This window comes from Coregonus clupeaformis, chromosome 24 (assembly GCF_020615455.1).
Source record: "Coregonus clupeaformis isolate EN_2021a chromosome 24, ASM2061545v1, whole genome shotgun sequence".
NCBI classification, from domain to species: domain Eukaryota; kingdom Metazoa; phylum Chordata; class Actinopteri; order Salmoniformes; family Salmonidae; genus Coregonus; species Coregonus clupeaformis.
Window position 1 is genome coordinate 41,254,058 of NC_059215.1, and position 20,372 is coordinate 41,274,429.

The following is a 20,372-nucleotide window of genomic DNA, read 5'->3' on the forward strand; positions in this document are numbered from 1 at the left end:
TGGTGTGGACGTTTACACAAAAACGTGTTCCACAGAGCAGATCGTCGGCAAGTAACATGGAAACTGTCGCCCAACTTCATGGGACTGGTTTATTCTGAGTTGCTTTAAGTTTCTGAGTTCCAGGTTGCTGACAATAAATCATCACCTTCCCTTTCCATTAAGGGCTACAACAAGCGCAAAAGGATTGGCTCGAGACAGTAGCGCACATAAAAAGTCAGTAGAGGTGAGAGGAAATTGAGATGATTAAAGACAAAAGTGCGCGCCAGGGGTGACCATTCACAGGAAAGACAAGATGAAAGGTTGTAATGTTGAGGTGACCATGTATTCTCTGCCTCTCTCTCAATTCAATGCAAAGGGTTTTATTGGCATGGGAAACATATGTTTACATTGCCAAAGCAAGTGAAATAGATAAACAAAAGTGAAATAAACAACCGGAAATTAACAGTAAACATTACACTCACAAAAGTTTCAAAGGTATAGAGACATCACAAATGTAATATGTCACTATTTACAGTGTTGTAACAATGTGCAAATAGTTGAAGTACAAAAAGGAAAATAGATAATCATAAATATGGGTTGTATTTACAATGGTGTTTGTTCTTCACTGGTTGCTCTTTTCTTGTGGCAACAGGTCACAAATATTGCTGCTGTGATGGCACACTGTGGTATTTCACCTTATAGATGTGGGAGTTTATCAAAATTTGATTTGTTTTGAATTCTTTGTGTGTGTGTAATCTGAGGAAAATATGTGTCTCTAATATGATCAGACATTTGGCAGGAGGTTAGGAAGTGCAGCTCAGTTTCCACCTTTGTGGGCAGTGTGCACATAGCCTGTCTTCTCTTGAGAGCCAGGTCTGCCTACAGCGGCCTCGGTCAATAGCAAGGCTATGCTCACTGAGTCTGTACATAGTCAAAGCGTTCCGTAATTTTGGGTCAGTCACAGTGGTCATGTATTCTGCCACTATGTACTCTATTTAGGGCCAAATAGCATTCCAATTTGCTCTGTTTTTTGGTTCATTCTTTCCAATGTGTCAAGTAATTCTCGTTGTTTTCTCATGATTTGGTTGGGTCTAATTGTGTTGCTGTCCTGGGGCTCTGTGGGGTCTGTTTGTGAACAGATGCCCAGGACCAGCGTGCTTAGGGGACTCTTCTCTAGGTTAATCTCTCTGTAGGTGATGGCTTTGTTTTGGAAGGTTTGGGAATCACTTCCTTTTAGGTGGCTGTAGAATTTACAAATTTCAGTATTTTGATAATTAGCGTGTATCATCCTAATTCTGCTCTGCATGCATTATTTGGTGTTTTACGTTGTATACAGAGGATGTTTCTGCAGAATTCTGCATGCAGTCTCAATTTGGTGTTTGTCCCATTTTGTGAATTCTTGGCTGGTGAGCAGACCCCAGACCTCACAACATAAAGGGGGTTCTATAACTGATTCAAGTATTTTTACAAGTATGTTCCTTTTGATGGTGTAGAAGGCCCTTCTTGCATCATTCACAGCTTTGTGGAAGTTACCTGTGGTGCTGATGTTTAAGCCGAGGTAGGTATAGTTTTTTGTGTGGTCTGGGGCAACAGTGTCTAGATGGAATTTGTATTTGTGGTCCTGGCAACTGGACCTTTTTTGGAACACCGTTATTTTTGTCTTACTGAGATTCACTGTCAGGGCCCACACACTCTCTCTCACACACACACAAGGTTGGTGGCACCTTCATCGGGGAGGACGGGCTGGAGCGGAATGAGTGGAATGGTATTAAATACATCAAACACATGACCATTCCATTTGCTCCGTTCCAGCCATTATTATGAGCAGTCCTCCCCTCAGCAGCCTCCACTGACACACAGATGCATCATGCCCATAGGGGACACGTGCCCCCTCCGATTTGTCCTGTTAAAAAAACAAACATTGATGTTGTTTCTCTGTATGAAGTTGGCTTTAGCTAGCCCAGATTGGTAACCTATCTCCCAACCTCATAACTAGCTACCAATAAGCCATTTCAGGCTATCAATCAAGTTAGAGTAGCTAGCTTGTCTAACTATCTCAGCTGGCATGCCTGCTGGCAAGGTTGTTAGACTTGAGAAAAGCAAGCAAAAACTAAAACAGTACAAACCAAATGTACTGAATGTACAATATTTTACCCAGATTTTAGCAGAGATGCAGAGAAGCATATTTAGGTCCTTTAAAAAAAGAACCACCAGTCAGGAGGATACAGATTATTATTATTTTTTTTTTACATAGAATTAAGCATAATGATTATGGCAAGAAAACGCCATTTCAGGTGTTTGAAAAATTATAAATTCACCAACTTCCTGGCAGGGGGAATATAGGCCCCCTCCGGACCACCCCCCAGGCATCCTCACATACTTTGTGCCCCCTCAGATTTGTAGGGGTGCATGACTCCCATGCACACACACTCCTTTTCTCTCTCTGTGGGCAAAGGGCATGTGGAGAGGCCAACTCAATCAATTGTTCTTACCTTCAGCAGGCTAAACTATGGGCCAAAGAAGGGTAAAGGGGCTGACATTTCATTTGTTGATCATGTTTTTAAACATTTCACAGCGATAGGATCTTGGTGTGCATTTTGACTCAAATTGATCTTATGTTTGAAAAGGTTGGATGACCACTGTTGTACAGTAGCAAGGAGACCACACATTCCAAATGACCTATGCTTGCACCTCTCCAGCCTACTGTACCCACCACCTTCCTCTTGACACACCATACAACCCCCATAACCCCCTATCAAAGACCCCCTCGCCTCCTCCCACTCTCTCACCTCTGGGTCCCTAGTTCACGCAGACCCCCAGTCTCCAGACATAATTTGTACCCAGATGATAAGTGCCCCTATTCTTCATCATCTAGTCCAGTGCCTTACCTTCTAACCCAAGTTGTCATTCCCTTTTCTCTGGCCAAGCTATTTTGGAACTTAGAAACACACTTACTATGAAAAACACAACACACACCATGTAATGTTTAAATATAAATTTGTATTTACATCAATATTAACATCAAGAAACAAGTAAGAAAAAATGCGACATTAATTTACATCCTGAAATTATTACCCCCCCCCCCATGTGTTATATTTTCTTCCCCCCCTTTTCATTTTAATCAAAGGATAGATACATCAAGAGGATGTTTTTTTGTTGTTGCAAAAGCACAGTTATTTTGAATATTCAGTAGGCAAATATTTTTTTATATACTTCATCAAGACAAACAAGAAATTCACTCTAGGCTATTCCATGATGTAATGAAGTTTCCATAAAACAGCTTAAAGACATTCTCCATTGTGTTAAAAGATAGATAGCCATCTTCAGCATTGAAGCCATTATAAATAGTTTAGAGTCCATGGGATAGTCTCTTATCGTCACACGGTAGTCTTCTACCTCAGGTTCGTGCCATTAAAAGAGCTTATTTTCTGAGTGGTCAATCTCATGAAAGAACCATTTCCAGCACCACAACTTTGAACTGGCCATACATTATAAGAGATAAAATCAAGAAAATTAAAATCAACAATTACAAACAAGATTCAAATCACTTCAGCAAAAATCAGACCCATGTTAACTCCATGTTGTGTATGAATGGGAATACACACAAAAATAAAAACAGATTCTATGTAGAGAAACGCAGCAAAGAAATGCACACGAGTAGAGTACTTGCACCTTCTACAACCGGTTTCTAAGCACTGCAGAATGACAAAAATATATATCTTTGGATTGAGCATGTATTAAACGATTTCTCACAAAGCTTCACAGAAAATACTACAAAGTAAAGGCAAAATCAAGGTTCAACATAAAACCATGTAAAATATCCCAAAATAACCTTAAAAGACCAGACAGAAAGAGAGGGAGTCAATATGAGCTGACTCTTCCTATTGAAAAAGCAAAGCCACAAATAGAACTAACCGCAGTGATCAAGACTAACTCAAAAGCCCACATACAGTAAAACTGACCACCACAACCCAGCATAAAAGTGCATTCTAAGAGAATAAAAGTGGCAGTTGTAGCTTTCTGAGAGAAATCGAGCCAAAATATTTCAGTATTGATCAAAGAAATAGCCCCTTCCTTTTCGCCCATGGTTGAAGTATTGAAAATAAAAGCTGTTTTGACCTACGACATAATAAGAAAATTATACTTTAAATATCAAGCCTTACAATCTGTGCAAAAACAGTATGTGACCTACAAAAGCATATATTTATATATATAATACATTTGAAGCGTATATACAATTTGTATTCACAGACAAAATAAAAAATTCCAAACGAGATGAGTCGCATCCTAATATTGGAGTACCATCGCTTTGACTTTGAGTAAATTATGCTTCACTTTGCCCTCACAGGAGAACCAAGAGAAAAGATTATTGCTAGAAATCTGCATAAACGTACACTAAAATCGGGGAAACCCTTCCTTTCACAGTGTGTGGATTACTTTAGGAATTAACTCATTCAATAACTGGCAAAAATTGCTATCAAGTGTTCCATGAGGTAACCAAGAACGTAAATCTTACGAATTCCTCAAAAATACAATATACTTTTTTTTTTAAATGCTCATTTACATTTATGAATAGTTGTATAAATATGCGGGTAATTGTGCCCTCTGAAATAGGTCAGTACATTATAAGGATCTACTTTAATAATCAGAACCTTTTTAATCCACTAACATCCCCATAATCAACACACTGCAGAAGAAAGTGTTCTATAACACTTTAACACTATAACAATCTGTGCTTACTGCCTTTCCATTGGTTAATCATTTAGAATAATGATCGTCACGGTAATCCATTTCCAATCAAAATAGTCCCCATCCTCCAACACACACAAAAACAAAACATGATTTTCTGTTATGCATTCGTTCTTGGGTAAAGGCCTCTATGACCAAGAAATATTGCCACAATCCTTTTGACGACAGCCTTTCCGTAAAGTGCAATCACAACCAACTAGTATTTATTTCTGTCATACCTTAACCCAGTCTCCTGCAGGATCACTGTGTATGTATGCTGACTATCAATGACTTACTTCTGAGTTGTTCATTGACTACAGGCCTGCTCATCAGTATAGTAATTTAGCTTATAGAGGTAGAAGTTGCCCATGACCACAGATCTAGGATCAGGGTCCCTAATCTTAACTATTAGGGGGATGTGAAAATAGCTGACCCTGTGTCAGTGATTACAAGCAACTCCCACCTTCTCCAGCAATGGACTACATCTTATGTATTATGTCATTCATTAAGAGTGGATTCAGAGACCGGATGGGATGCCAGGCCTGCATACACAGTGGCCCTCCAGGACCAGAATTGGGAAATTCTGTCTTCCTCCAGCGTTCCGAAGCAGAGAGAGAATTCCCATACCCAGGGGTGAACACAGCATGATGCTAGTTACGTCCCACGAGAGGATGTCTTCTCATGTCTGTCCATCTGTCCGTCCGTCCGTCCGTCCATGTCTGTCAGAGCCAGATCATTATTAGGTGTGTGTGTCCGCTTCAGTCTGTTTGGTCCAGCGAGTGGCGTGTGTCCAGTACAGAGACATAGAACCCAGAGAGAGGACTAATGAAACTACATCACTAAAGACTGATGGAGGAATTAAACAGTTGTGTTTCTGTCAGTTTGTGTGTGTGTCACAGTGTGTCTCTGCTTTACATACATGAATGTTTTTGTGTGTGTGTGTGGGTCATGGCGTGTCTCAAGTAAGTGCTTGTAGAATAGAGAGTGTCCTCGGTCTTGTTTTGTGAGACTGTCCTCGAGTTCAGAGGAACAGCACCCCCAACTGGTGGGAGTAGAATACTACACACACACGTCTGGTCCTGCACACACAGCACTGCACTCCTCTCTCTGAAAGGGATCACATTGAGTCTGTTTCTGTTACACCACACGCCTCTGTCTCAGGTTCAGCAATATTTCTGTAAGGAACAGAGGTAATGGGGTTAGTTGTGCAGACATCGTGTGTGTGTGTGTGCGTGAGACTCTGTGTGTGTACATAAATATTGACAACACTCATGCTTACTGTATGTTCATGCACACACCCACATACAATCTCTAAACAGCTGTGTACCTGATCAGGCCCCATCGGCATACGTCCCATCCCCATGGGGCTCATCCCCATCTGGCCCATATGGCCCCCTCCTCCGTTGGCAGGCATGCCCCCGTTCATCATAATGCCCCCGTACTGCCCCGGATTACCCTGTTGGGCAAACTGCTGCTGCCCCGGGTTACCCTGTTGGGCAAACTGCTGCTGCCCCGGGTTACCCTGTTGGGCAAACTGCTGCTGCCCCGGGTTACCCTGTTGGGCAAACTGCTGCTGCCCCGGGTTACCCTGTTGGGCAAACTGCTGCTGGGGGTACGCACTGGAGAGACAGGGAGGGAAGGAGGTGGGTTAGTTAGTTCACTGGTTGTTCTAGGTTATTTCTCACTCACTCAGACACACACACACACACACACACACACACACCTGTTGCGGGCCATGCCTCCCTGCGACCAGCCCTTCATCTCGGCACTCTGGTACATGGGTCCGCCCTGGGGATGCTGTTGCATCATGGGATTCTGAGGACCCAGGCGGCCTGGCATCATGGTGTTGGGGGGGCTGCCGCCCGCAGGGCCAAACGACGGGTCACCCTGCTGGGCCATGCCTGAAGGAACATGTTATATGAGCTATGGCATGGGAACATACACACCACCCACACACACACTTCCATGTCCCACTGCAAGTACAGAAACCCACCACTAGGGAGCAGCAACACTCTGTGGCCCTTCAGGTCAAACCAACCCAAACTCACCGTAGTTTCCCCCGTAGCCAAACTGCTGGGGGCCCGGCTGGCCCATGTTGGGGCCTCCCATGGGGGTGTCCATGCCGGCGGGGGCGGTGACGTTGGGAGGGGGGCTGAACCCCCCGGCGGCGGCTGCTGCTGCCTGCTGCTGTTGCTGCTGCATTAGCATCATCATCCTCTGTCTCCTCATCTGCATGGTCACCATCTCCCTGCTACGCTGGGCCATCATCTGGGCATTCAGGAAGCCAGGCTGGGGACAGGGAAGGGGTGTAGTGAGTGTGTGTGTATTTAGAGTTCTGGCTGTGTGTAATGTACAACAAGCTAAGTTGTGAGTCTATGTGTATATATGTGGAGGAGAGGGGAGTGCCTACCTGTGCCCCCATGCCAGGCTGCATTCCCGGCCTCATGCCAGGGTTGCCCGCTCCAGGGTTCTCCATCTTCATGGCCATCCCCTGCCGAGTCTGACTCATAAACTGAGGGAGGGAGGAAGGAAAAAGCTGTCAACATAATGTCCTGTGTGCGTTTATCTGTGTGTGTGTGTGTGTGTGTGTGTGTGTGTGTGTGTGTGTGTGTGTGTGTGTGTGTCTCTAACCTGCTGGCCCTGTAATCTCTGCTGCAGCTGGAGCCTCATGGGTTTGGTGGCGCTCATCATCCTGGGTCTCATCATGTTGGCGCGGGGGTGACCCATACCCCCCATCGCCCCCATCCCCGCGAAGCTGCCCCCCTGGCCCATCTGGGAGAGCATGGGGCCGAAGCTCCCCTGCTGGGGCTGGCCCTGCATGGGGCTCCCCCCGTAGGCTGACTGCATGGCCATGGAGGGGGGACCGGGGTAGCCCTGGCCGTACAGAGGCTTCTGCTCCAGCACCATGGAGGGGTCCTGGCCAGGGAAGGGCTCACCGTGCTGCTCTGGCCCCTGGCCCTGGCTGACCAAGTCAGGGATGCCCAGGGCTCGGTCGATCTCCTCCAGGGCGATGCCATCCGTGTTGTTGAGCAGAGAGTCCAGCTGGTCCAGCAGTGCCCGCTCGTCACTCTGGCCCTCGCTGGTGGTGGGCGGAGCAAGGAGCTCGTCGAGGGCGTTCCCAAACTGACGCCTGAAACACACACCCAGAGAACAATGTATGACATGATAGCATTGGCTGCCAATTGTCCTGGTATAAATCATATATTAGAACAAATATTATTATGGAAGACCAGTTTACCTGTTGTGGTTGCCCTCCCTGCCCATCACACTGTCAGGCCAGGAGGGAGATTGGTTGGGCTGGCCCTGCTGACTGAACGGACTCATCCCCATCTCACCAGAACATCCTGCACACACAACACAACACGTTAACCAGATATTCCATCTCTCAGAATCAATACTACGGACTACATACAGTACACACATAGACACATGCATACACAGACAGACACACAGAGATTACATCCGCCATGTTCATTTGATGGACTAACGCATTCACACGTACCCAAGTCCATCAACTGTTGCTGCAGCATGGATCTGGTGCCAGGAACACTGTTGGACCTGCCCATCATGGGACCTCCCATCATGCCTTTGGAGTTGTAGTCCATGCCAGGGCGGATCATAGAGGGGTGACCGGCTGAGCCCACGGGGCTGGCGCTGGAGCGGGGCATCCCCCAATCCCCTGACCCCCCCATGGGAGAGCGCTGGGGAACCCCCATGCCCCTGTTCATCGGCCCTAGGGAGACACAAAACACAGACACCTAGATTAGCTTTTTCTTACAAAGCATCAATGGCACTGACTGAAACACAGACAGGTAGTGAGGGGGGGAGCAAGACAGAGGACATAAATGACAGAGACAGAATGAGAGAGTGAAATAACTAAATGAGTTACTTGTTCCAATGCCTCGCGGACACACACCCATGTTCTCTGGGTATCCATCTGGGCTGCCTAACATATTCTCCTGTTTGATGAGCAAGGGGCGCCTCCCCGCCCCTCCAGGACCCCCGGGGGGCTTGGCGTCCACTGACATGGCCCTCTGGAAGGGCCCTTGTGGGCCAGGGGCCATCCCCGGACTCCCTGAACACACACAGAGGGACAAAACAGATAGAACAGGTACATGTTAGCCTGGTGTCCAGACTCTCTGTGGAAGTTACTATGCGGCAAGGGCTAAAATGTTTTTAAATGTTTGTGTGTGTGTGTTGCTTAATGTGACCGGTCCTACCTTGCAGGTTGTCATCGAGGCAACCCTGGGCCTTGTTCCCTCCTTCGTTAGCCCCTCCTCCTCCCTGCTCGGGGTAGAAGTCAGAGCCAGAACCCCTCAGACCTCCCAGGATGGACTCCAGGTTCTCCAACTGGTAAAAGATAGGTACAGATGTATCAGCAACAACACTGTATCACACTCAGACGTACACCACCTACGGAGGTTAAGCACTTTAGAGCAATGAAAATGTTCACAGTGAAGGCCAATGGGCCCCAATCAATATCTTACTTATCAGTAGGAATACTATGTAATTGTAATAATCTATCAGTAATGTAACGATCTGACCACCACACTGTGTGGTTACCTCATCAGGCGGCTCTGACTTGATCTTGCTCTCTGGGTGTTCAGGGGTGGGTCCAGGACCTCTGGATGGGGGGCCGGCAGTGGCTCCTGGGGGCCCCTTTCCTTCCAGCTCCTCAGGCTTGGGCTTCACGTCCACTGGCTCTTTAGTGTCGTCCTTGTTGAGGAGGTAGTGGAGGAGCGCGTGGGTCTTCTCCTTCTTGGGGCTGTGCTGCTCCTGCTTGGGCTCGGTCACTCCTCCTGCTCCTCCTCCCCCAGCCCCCGTCTCCCCTGGGACCTCCTGGCCTCCCAGGGTCACCTTCCCAGTGGCCTCGGCCGTGATCTTGGCCACCTCGTCGGGCGTGTTGCTGTTCTGCAACAGCTTGTGGAGGATCTTGTGCTTCTCCTGCAGCGACGCCGTGTAGTGGGCCGAGGCGAGAGCATTGGCCAGAGCCGCGCCACCTGGGCCTGACGCCTGGCCCTGATTGGTGGAGGCAGAGGAAGAGGAGGAGACTCCGGTAGAGGAAGGGCTGGTCATGCCTCCTGTGGGGTCCTTAGTGTCGGACCCTGCTGGGGTGTTGCTTCTGCCTGGTGGGGGAGGTATAGAGGGCAAGGCCGGACCAGTTCCCCCTAACCCCAGCTCCTCAGTTGGGGAGGTAAGCAGCTGCAGCAGCTTCTTATGGCCCTTACTGTCTGGGACTCTCCGGGTGGGTTCTGAGCTGGCCACCCCAGCCTCACTGGCCCCCTCTCCAGGCTCCTTGCTGCCTGCCGTGGCCTGGCTGTCCAACCTGTCTACGCAGCTCTCGGCCTGGGTGTGTGGGTGGTGGTGGTGGTGATGGTGGAGGGGGTGGTGGTGCTCGCCGGGCCCAGGTGGGCTTTTGGAGCCGTCTGGGCCTGGTTTGGCCGGCTGGCTGGGCTGGGAGGAATGAGAGGAGGAGTGGATGCTGGGGGAGCTGTCTGGTTTGTGGGCCGGGGAGGTGGAGGCGAGGGTCGAGGGGAGGGAGCTCCCGACCCCCTCGCTGATGGCCTGCAGGGCGTTGAGGGAGCTGCTAGAGAAGGAGGTGCCACCTCCTCCCGCACCACCTCCTCCATGAGGACCCATGGGGGAGTGCATGCCTGTGAAAGAAACATAATTCACTGTTAGAAACTGTACTACACTTCTACAAACAACAAAACATTAAACATTTTTCAAAAACTTAAAATGGATGATCTTGTGTTTTATGAAGCACAGCAAAACTATGCAAAGATATAGTGAACCCCCTGATTGACGTACCTCCAGGAGAGAACTGACTGGCGCCCATCTTGGGGCTGCCTCGATTTCGGGGGGACATCAGGAACCCCTGCTGGGGGCCACTCATCCGGGGGCTCCCCAAGGGGCTGTTCATACCCCCAAGTCCGTACCCCCCACTGCTCTGGAAGGGGGGCTGCTGTGGGTGCTGGGGGTGCTGCATGCCTGGGTGGTTCCCTGGACCCGGGTGGTTCATCTGATGACCCATCTGATTCATTTGGTTCATCTGGCCCATATGGTTCATTTGATTCATCTGATTCATCTGCATCATTCTGTTGCCCATGCCTCCCCCGCCACCGCCACCTCCACCTCCATTTCCTCCGTACATTGAGCCCCCTCCCATCTGTCCCATGTGGCTCTGTTCATTCATGGGACCATAGCCCCGGTTCATACCCCCCATCCCCATCCCTCCGCCAGGGGGCATGTTCATCTGGGCGTTGGGGTTAGGGCCCCCCATGCCCTGAGGCCTCATAGGCCCTGGCATCATGCTCCCACTCTGGGCAGAGCGATAGCCATTCTGCTCCCTGGAAGAGAGGATGAAGAGGAGAGAAGGAAAATGAGGAGAAAAGAGCATGTGAGGGAAGTGCGGTTATCATGACATCCTTGGCGCTTTATTCTTGTAAACACAGATTAAGTCTAGCAAAAGAGTCTCTTGAATAGTCAGAAGATGGAACTGAAGGACATAAATACAGAAAAAAGGTATTTAAAGACTATCTATTCACAATGAGAATGAAGCATTCTCCAATTCACTACTAAACCCTGTAAACCTTACTTCTAAGAGACTTACAGTGCCTTGAAAAGGTACTTATCCCCCTTGGCGTTTTTCCTATTTTGTTGCATTACAACCTGTAATTTAAATGGATTTTTATTTGGATTTCATGTAATGGACGTACACAAAATAGTCCAAATTGGTGAAGTGAAATGAAAATATCTACTTTTTTCAAAACATTCAAAAAAAAAAATAACGGAAAAGTGGTGCGTGCATATGTATTCACCCCCTTTGCTATGAAGCCCCTAAATAAGATCTGGAACAGTAAAGTTCACCTGTGTGCAATCTAAGTGTCACATGATCTGTCACATGATCTCAGTATATATATATATATATATATATATATATATATATACACACACACCTGTTCTGAAAGGCCCCAGAGTCTGCAACAACACTAAGCAAGGGGCACCACCAAGCAAGCGGCACCATGAAGACCAAAGAGTTCTCCAAACAGGTCAGGGACAAAGTTGTGGAAAAGTACAGATCAGGGTTGGGTTCTAAAAAAATATCCGAAACTTTGAACATCCCACGGAGCACCATTAAATCCATTATAAAAAAATTGAAAGAATATGGCACCACAACAAACCTGCCAAGAGAGGTCCGCCCACCAAAACTCATAGACCAGGCAAGGAGGGCATTAATCAGAGAGGCAACAAAGAGACGAAAGATAACCCTGAAGGAGCTGCAAAGCTCCACAGCGGAGATTGGAGTATCTGTCCATAGGACCACTTTAAGCCGTACACTCCACAGAGCTGGGCTTTACAGAAGAGTGGCAGAAAAAAGCCATTGCTTAAAGAAAAAAATAAGCAAACACTTTTGGTGTTTGCCAAAAGGCATGTGGGAGACTCCCCAAACATATGTAAGAAGGTACTCTGGTCAGATGAAACTAAAATTGAGCTTTTTGGCCATCAAGGAAAACACCATGTCTGGCGCAAACCCAACACCTCTCATCACCCCGAGAACACCATCCCCACAGTTAAGCATGGTGGTGGCAGCATCATGCTGTGGGGATGTTTTTAGTTATGCACGCTCAAGTTCTGTTTTTTTTGTCTTATTTCCTATTTGTTTCACCCCCCCAAAAAATTTGCATCTTCAAAGTGGTAGGCATGTTGTGTAAATCAAATGATACAAACCCCCCTCCAAAAATCAATTTTAATTCCAGGTTGTAACGCAACTAAATAGGAAAAATGCCAAGGGGGGGGGTGAATACTTTCGCAAGCCACTGTAAGTGGTTGTCAAGCACAATAATTCTACCTTTTCCTCTTACTGAAAAATGTAGGCCTTCTCCACTGTACAAGCAATCAGATCTATCTGCTAAGCTCAGAGAGGATATTGTGGATATCAGCAGGCATCAGCTACCTCAGCTGTGTGTGTGTATTCTGTCTCTTGCAAAGGGTGTGTGCAACTTCTTTTCTACCTCATAGCAGCAGGTGTGTGTGTGTACCTCTGTAGCAGGTGAGTGGAGATGAAGCCCTGGGGTTCATTGCTCATGGGGTGGCGGTAGAGCTTGCTCTTGGTCTGGGCTGTGACAGGGGTGCCGTCCGACAGGGAGAAGTGGTACAGGGGGGTCTCAGCGTGACCCTGCAGGAAGGCTGGTGGGCCAAGGACGAGGGGGCCAATACAATGGGTTCATATGAAGATATGGAAGTGAAATATATATGAGGTATAGGGTCGGTGGTATCATGACAGAAATGTCTCTTAGTGATGCCATTCATGTGTGTTTTGGGACAGATATGTGTGTTTTGGGACAGGAATTTGTGTGCGACTGTGCGTGTAACAGATGTGTGTATTGGTACAGGTGAGTGTGCGGCGTACCCTCGTGGTAATGGCGTTTGTGGGACCAGGGCTGTCCGTCACTGTGCTGTAGAAACATCTGGATACAGCGCCTCAGCAGGTCCTCCCAGCCAGGACGCATGGACGCACGCAGCGAGTTCTGGTCTATCTGGATCAGCTTACCTGGACGGCAGAAGAGGAGACGAGATGGAGATTGTTGAGCATGGATAGTATATACCTATTAAAGGATATTGTACACATTTTTGTAAATGTATATACCAGGGTTGGGGTCAATTCCATTTCAATTCAGGAAGTACAATGAAATTCCATCTCCAATTCTCTTCCAATGCTTTTCAATGAGGACAATTTGGAATTGGGTTTACTTTCTGAATTTAATGGAATTTAAATGGAATTGAGCCCAACCCTGGTATATACCTATTAAAGGATATTGTACACTTTTTGTACACACAAGGCCCTATTAAATCAAACTATGCAACCAGATTTGCGGGATAAGTCAACTATGTTGCTGTCAGTCTCACCTGAGAGCTCGTGTCGGGTGTTGAAGCTCTCTGTTCTCTCCACAGCAGTCACACGACGGGCCACACAGATCATACACGACTGCAGGTCTGAGGAGGAGGATGAGAAATAATGACTTAACCTACACAGACATTAACTCTGGGATCGGGCCAAGCGTTACATACTGTGTGTGTTTGTCGTGTGTGTGTGTGTCTGCGTCTGCGTCTGTGTGTGTGCCCGTGTGTCCGTACCTTCCCCCTCTTCTATCATGGCCTTGGGCTGGGTCAGGGCGAAGCATTGCATGGTCTCGTAGCGCGGTCCTCCATGCCCCTCCTCTACAGGTCCAAGGGTGTGGACAAACTTAACCAGCATGCGGCAGGTGAAGGTGTGGCTCTTCTGCCGGGGCGCCTCCCCCCCCCAGGACACCCCATTCCCTGAGGAGGAGAGAAGACACACCTCAATATACATGTAGTACATTAAAATATACAGTCAATTCAAATGTATCTGCAGTATTAAAATAAACAGATAACTGCCAAAATAATGGAAACACTTGAGTAAATGAGGGATACAAAGTATATTGAAATTAGGTGTTTCCACACAGGTGTGATTCCTGAGCTAATTAAGCAATTAACATCCCATCATGCTTAGGGTCATGTATAAAAATGCTGGGCAGGCCATTATTTTGGCCCCCATGGCTATGCCCCCATAGGATGACAATGCCCCCATCACAGGGCACAAGTGGTCACTGAATGGTTTGATGAGCATGAAAACGATGTAAACCATATGCCATGGGCCGTCTCAGTCACCAGATCTCAACCCAAATGAACAATTATGGGAGATTCTGGAGCGGCACCTGAGACAGCATTTTCCACCACCATCAACAAAACACCAAATAATGGAATTTCTCATGGAAAAATGGTGTCACATCCCTCCAATAGAGTTCCAGACACTTCTAGACTCTATGCCAAGGTGCATTGAAACTTCTGGCCAGTGGTGGCCCAACGCCCTATTAAGACACTTTATGTTGGTGTTTCCTTTATTTTGGCAGTTACCTGTATAAGTACAAACAAACATGGATAGAGAGACCCACACTAATGTATACTGACAAACACTGTGTGTCCGTATACACACAAACATACTTAGACAGAGTCACACATGACATGAGAAAACAGGCTTATCCGGAGCGACTAGAATACAAAAACACACAGCACAGAGACAAACATGAGATTCAATCAAGAAAGATTCATGTTTTAATCTTTTAAATCGTGACATTTCAAATATCCGGACACACATACGACAGATGAACCAGCCCTGCATGCTGGAGTATTATTTTTATAGTACTATTTTCCCTTTTAAATCTACAAGCAGAAGTATCCCCTCTCGTTCTGATTCCTGGCTAAATGGGATTAATGTAGCCGACCATGGCATTAATGTAGCCGACGTGTCGATTTCCAATATCCCTCCAGCCCTGTGCTGCTGCCGAGGTCAGGGGGAGAGCAGAGTGGCCAGGTAGGCAGGGACACCCAGCCATCTATCCTCATTTGGGCCCAGACTCCTCATTAGAGAACAGCCACCCAGAGGGTCACCTTCACAGGGAAGGGTGAGGGATGTTGAACTAAACTTCACAGAGACAGATCCTACTGTAGGCACTGTGAACATTATTTTAGCTTGCATCCTACATTCTCTTTCCTAGGAAATTATCAAGGACACAAACACAATTAAATAGGCATTAAAATAGCACAGGTTCCTTTCTCCTTTCCAGTCATATGAGATCAGTTATTAGGACGAGAAGGAGGAAGGTATGGAACCCCACTCTCCCCCAAGGTAAGTCTTATCAGGGACCAAGGCCTCCAGTCTGTCTGTTTCTGACAGGGCAGGTGGATGGAGAGAGGTAAGGTTTGTCTGTACAGGGAGCAGAGGAGGCTGGTGGGAGGAGCTACAGGAGGACGGGCTCATTGTAATGGCTGGAATGGAATTAATGGAACAGTATTAAACACAAACATACGAAAACCACGTTTGACGCCGTTGCATTGATTCCATTCCAGCCATTACAATGAGCCCGTCCTCCTATAGCTCCTCCCACCAGCCTCCACTGACAGGGAGGGAGGCCCTAGGGCATGGGGGTTTCTAACTGATACTGAATGGTGATTTAACAAAGTCTTAGACCGTTAGGATCCATTCTTCAGCCTGACAGAGACAACACAGCCTTGCCGTGAGGCCCGGCATTTCCCCTCAGACACAATTAACCAGCACTGAGGCTGGGCAGAAGGGTAGACTCAAGGAGAAAAGGGAGAAAACACAGACATACAGGAGAAACCAAAAACATCCCGCCCCCTAGACACACACAGGGGATTGTGTGAGTGAGAGAAAATGTGTGTGTGTGTGTCTCTGTGTGGCGTGCACGTGTGTGCAAGCCCCAGCTGGCGTGATCAGTGGTCATCCCACAGGAATGTGCAGAGAGAGCGTATTTCATTCATGGAGTCGGAGGTAATGATGGGGGAGCGAATTAACAAGAAAGAGACAAAGGGACAGCGAAATAAATAAACTATAGTCCTAGCAACCACATTATTCAACAAAGTAAGTTATATTACACATATCAACAGACCAAAAAGAGAGTAGGTGAAAAAGACAGAGAGTACGAGACAGAGAAAGAGGTGGGAGATGGAGAGAGAGAGAGAGAGAGAGAGAGAGAGAGAGAGAGAGAGAGAGAGAGAGAGAGAGAGAGAGAGAGAGAGAGAGAGAGAGAGAGAGAGAGAGAGAGAGTCAATTACACTTTGGAGCCGCTGCTTAGGGACACTGCTGGGGAGTTAAATCGGGGAGCAGGTTCAGCAGAGCACACATATCCATAATTAATTAGCTTTATAAATAGACACACACACGTACACACGTACACACAGAATTCAAACTGGGGAAATGCAGGGGTGCATTATTCAATAGTGAGTAGTTTCCAGATGGCTGTCATGGGATCTGAATAGAGCACAGGCCTGTTTTACACTGTCTGGACCACTGAGTGTGACTGACAGCTCTGCCACGCTCTGTCTGCTTAGCACTAGCTCTGTGTGTGTATGTGTGTGCTTCTGGGTGTGTGAGCAGGTGGGTCTCAGTGTGTGTGTTTTTTTTTGTGTTTATGAGAAACTGCTCATTATTGGGACTGCGAGAGAAAAGGAAAGGAGGGAAGAGTAGGTGTCTGTATATGTTTATGATAATGTATGTCTGTCTAACCACATCTCCTAGCTTTTATCATCTCCACCCTGTCTTCCTACTGCAGAATGTTGAGAGACATGCAAAGAGAGTGTGTGTGTGTGCGTATGTTCGCATGTGTGTGTGTGTGTGTATGCCGTGAGTGCGAGCGTGTCGTACCGTTGGTCTTGGGCAGGTTCTTGTGGAACTCTTCCCTGTCGTCCTCATGGAGGATGTTGTAGACGGAGGTGTTGATGAGCTCCTCCTGTTTGTACTGCAGGTACTGGGTCACGTTGTCAGACACAAACACTATGCTGCCCTCCCGGTTCACCACAAATAAAAAGCCATCCAGGGCCTGAGGACAGAGGGAGAACACATGAACAGTCAGTACAACAGGCCAATAAGATGCCAGACAGTACAGCCAGCCAATCAAAGAGGAGAGTCGTGACCTTTAACCTCACCTGCAGCAGGAGCGGTCCCAGGTGGTCCTTGTCGATGACCCCCTGTCCCGTGGAGGACACATCTGACTTCTGGACATCGTCATCGTTGGAGGACGCTTTGCCTGGATGGAGGGAGGAGAGAGTTCAGTCATATATACCTCAGTCTACAAACAAGTACAAAGTAACACACATCTCCTGTGCAAGTGTGTGTGCGAATAAGAAAACATTTCAAGAACGAAGAGCTGAGCTGTGAAAGGCGTTAACACTAAACACAGATCTGTGTAACTCAACATTCAAATCTAAGAGCTCCAACAACCACCAGGGGTCAGCGTTTCTAATCTTTCCGTCCACACAAAGCACCAGTTAAGGTGAGCAACATCCGTATGCAGGTTTCTCTAAGGAGCGATGGGGCTGAGACCAGACCATGGCTGGGTGTAGACCAGAGCAGTGTAGTGTAGTGTATGGTGTGCACTAGGTAACAGCCTTCCTTCCTTCCTTCCTTCCTGCCTCCATGCTTAATATTCAGCGTGAGACTCAAGAGGGACTGGTTGGTAGGCAGGCAGGCAGAGACCCAGGCAGGCACTAGGCAGCAGCAGTATTAATGCTGAGGCTGTCTGGAGCCAGGCTACAGGAATCATTCCATCTGATTAGGTCCCAGGGGGGAGAGAGAGCAAACACAAAGAAACACAGCCACTGCTGCCTGCCACCAGCCCCGCTCTGAAGGGAGAGAGAGAGAGAGAGAGAGAGAGAGAGAGAGAGAGAGAGAGAGAGAGAGAGAGAGAGAGAGAGAGAGAGAGAGAGAGAGAGAGAGAGAGAGAGAGAGAGAGAGAGAGAGAGAGAAGGGGGGGGGTGGAGAGATGGAGACGGAAAGGTAGAGCAAGGGAGAGAGGGGGGTAGACAGAGAAGAGGGTTAGGGCAGAGGGAGGGAGAGAGAGGAAGATATGCTCCAGTGGTTCCCACAATATCTTAAGATGCTAGGAGCAACCTGAGGATGCTACACTTTATTGGACAGAAATACAGATGAGGCCAAAATGGAAAGCTGGAAAGAAGTGGAAGGAGGAGAGAGGAGAGACAAGAGTAGAGGTTGACAGAAAGATAAAGAGATAGAGAGAAAGTAAGAGACAGAGAGAGAAAGAGAGAGAAAGAGTGTGAGGGAGAAAGGGAGGAAGAAAGAGAAAGAGAGAGAGGGTGAGGACAAATAGAGAGAGAAAGAGAGACAGACAGAGGGGTAAAAAGTGAAACCTAATGCCACTTCATTATTCACTTCCGGTAACTATGGCAACCTGTCTCCAGCGAGTCAGCGCCAGCTGTACCCTCTTCCCCTTCCTGTTGAGGTGGCAGAGACCGACTGTCACCTCCCCCCGCCTCAGTCTCTGTCCCATCTCCCACCCACTTCATTAGGCTCGGATAGATCTAGGACACTAAACTGACCTCAGATCAGTGTCTGCTAGGGCCAACTTCAGCCTTCTACTCCCTGCTGGTCCCCCAACCAGTGTCAATCCAATGGAGGAATGAAACCCGCTCAAAAGTACTATAATAGTCATTGTTGTAGTACTCAAGACCGGTCTCGGACCGGTCTCGAGACCACATATTGAGTGTCTCGGTCTTGTCTCGGTGTTGGATACATCTGTACTCGGTCTTGACTCGGTCTCGGACAGTGAGGACTCGTAATTTCTTCCCGAGACCAGCGGAGTAAAAAACTCATAATTATCAGCTTCCATTCAGTCAGCGCATAAAACCGCTTTGCCAGGCCAAATACAGTGCCTTCGGAAAGCATTCAGACCCCTTTAACTTTTTCCACATTTTGTTAGGTTACAGCCTTATTCTAAAATTGATTAAATTGTTTTTTTCCCTAATCAATCTACACACAATACCCCATAATGACAAAGGAAAAATAGGTTTTTACAAAAATAATTTAAAGAACTGAAATATCACATTTACATGCAGAGTTGCAAAGAAAAAGCCATATCTCAGACTGCCCATCTTAATCTTTTCTTTTTATTGGCCAGTCTGAGATATGGCTTTTTCTTTGCAACTCTGCCTAGAAGGTCAGCATCCCGGAGTCGCCTCTTCACTGTTGACGTTGAGACTGGTGTGCAACCAGAGGGAAAAAAAACTCTAGACCACCTTTACTCAACACACAGAGACACATACAAAGCTCTCGCTCGCCCTCCATTTGGCAAATCGGATCATAATTCTATCCTCCTCATTCCTGCTTTCAAGCAAAAACTAAAGCAGGAAGTACCTGTGACTCGCTCAAAACGGAAGTGGTCAGATGACGCGGATGCTACGCTACAGGACTGTTTTCCTAGCACAGACTGGAATATGTTCCGGGATTCATCCAATGGCATTGAGGAGTACACCACCTCAGTCACCGGCATCATCAATAAGTGCATCGACGACGTTGTCCCCACAGTGACCGTACGTACATATCCCAACCAGAAGCCATGGATTACAGGCAACATCCGCACCGAGCTAAAGGCTAGAGCTGCCGCTTTCAAGGAGTGGGACACTAATCCGGACGCTTATAAGAAATCCCACTATGTCCCCATCAAACAGGCAAAGCATCAATACAGGACTAAGATTGAATCCTACTACACCGGCTCTGACGCTCGTCGGATGCCGCAGGGCTTGCAAACTATTACGGACAACAAAGGGAAACCCAGCCGCAAGCTGCCCAGTGACGCAAGCCTACCAGACGGGCTAAATGCCTTTTATGCTCACTTCGAGGCAAGCAACACTGAAGCTTACATGATAGCACCAGCTGTTCTAGACGACTGTGTGATCACGCTCTCCGTAGCCGATGTGAGCAAGACCTTTAAACAGGTCAACATTCACAAGGCCGCGGGGCCAGACTGATTACCAGGATTTGTACGCAGAGCATGCGCGGACCAACTGGCAAGTGTCTTCACTGACATTTTCAACCTCTCCCTGACCGAATCTGTAATACCAACATGTTTCAAGCAGACCACCATAGTCCCTGTGCCCAAGAAAGCGAAGGTAACCTGCCTAAATGACTACCGCCCCGTAGCACTCACGTTGGTAGCCATGAAGTGCTTTGAAAGGCTGGTCATGGCTCACATCAACACCATCATCCCAGAAACTCTAAACCCACTCAAAGTCGCATTCCGCCCCAACAGATCCACAGATGACGCAAT

At 47.5% G+C, this 20,372-nt stretch overlaps 1 protein-coding gene across 2 annotated transcripts in view; it reads right to left on the reverse strand.

Moving 5' to 3' along the window:
• Positions 1-2,959: 2,959 nt before the first annotated feature.
• Positions 2,960-20,372, reverse strand: part of LOC121538534 (nuclear receptor coactivator 3) — a 104,720-nt gene continuing 87,307 nt past the window's right edge. For both annotated transcript variants that reach the window (XM_041846658.2, XM_041846657.2), the window contains 18 exons: positions 17,236-17,336; positions 16,955-17,129; positions 13,846-14,028; positions 13,618-13,704; positions 13,121-13,261; positions 12,750-12,897; positions 10,519-11,057; positions 9,271-10,361; positions 8,928-9,057; positions 8,597-8,782; positions 8,210-8,440; positions 7,946-8,051; positions 7,339-7,837; positions 7,118-7,219; positions 6,756-6,996; positions 6,431-6,608; positions 6,035-6,326; positions 2,960-5,882 (listed from right to left, as the gene is read on the reverse strand). In XM_041846658.2, the coding sequence (XP_041702592.1) occupies positions 5,871-5,882; positions 6,035-6,326; positions 6,431-6,608; positions 6,756-6,996; positions 7,118-7,219; positions 7,339-7,837; positions 7,946-8,051; positions 8,210-8,440; positions 8,597-8,782; positions 8,928-9,057; positions 9,271-10,361; positions 10,519-11,057; positions 12,750-12,897; positions 13,121-13,261; positions 13,618-13,704; positions 13,846-14,028; positions 16,955-17,129; positions 17,236-17,336 (4,442 nt within the window). In that variant the 3' untranslated portion in view covers positions 2,960-5,870. The remainder of the gene's footprint in view (positions 5,883-6,034; positions 6,327-6,430; positions 6,609-6,755; positions 6,997-7,117; positions 7,220-7,338; positions 7,838-7,945; positions 8,052-8,209; positions 8,441-8,596; positions 8,783-8,927; positions 9,058-9,270; positions 10,362-10,518; positions 11,058-12,749; positions 12,898-13,120; positions 13,262-13,617; positions 13,705-13,845; positions 14,029-16,954; positions 17,130-17,235; positions 17,337-20,372) is intronic.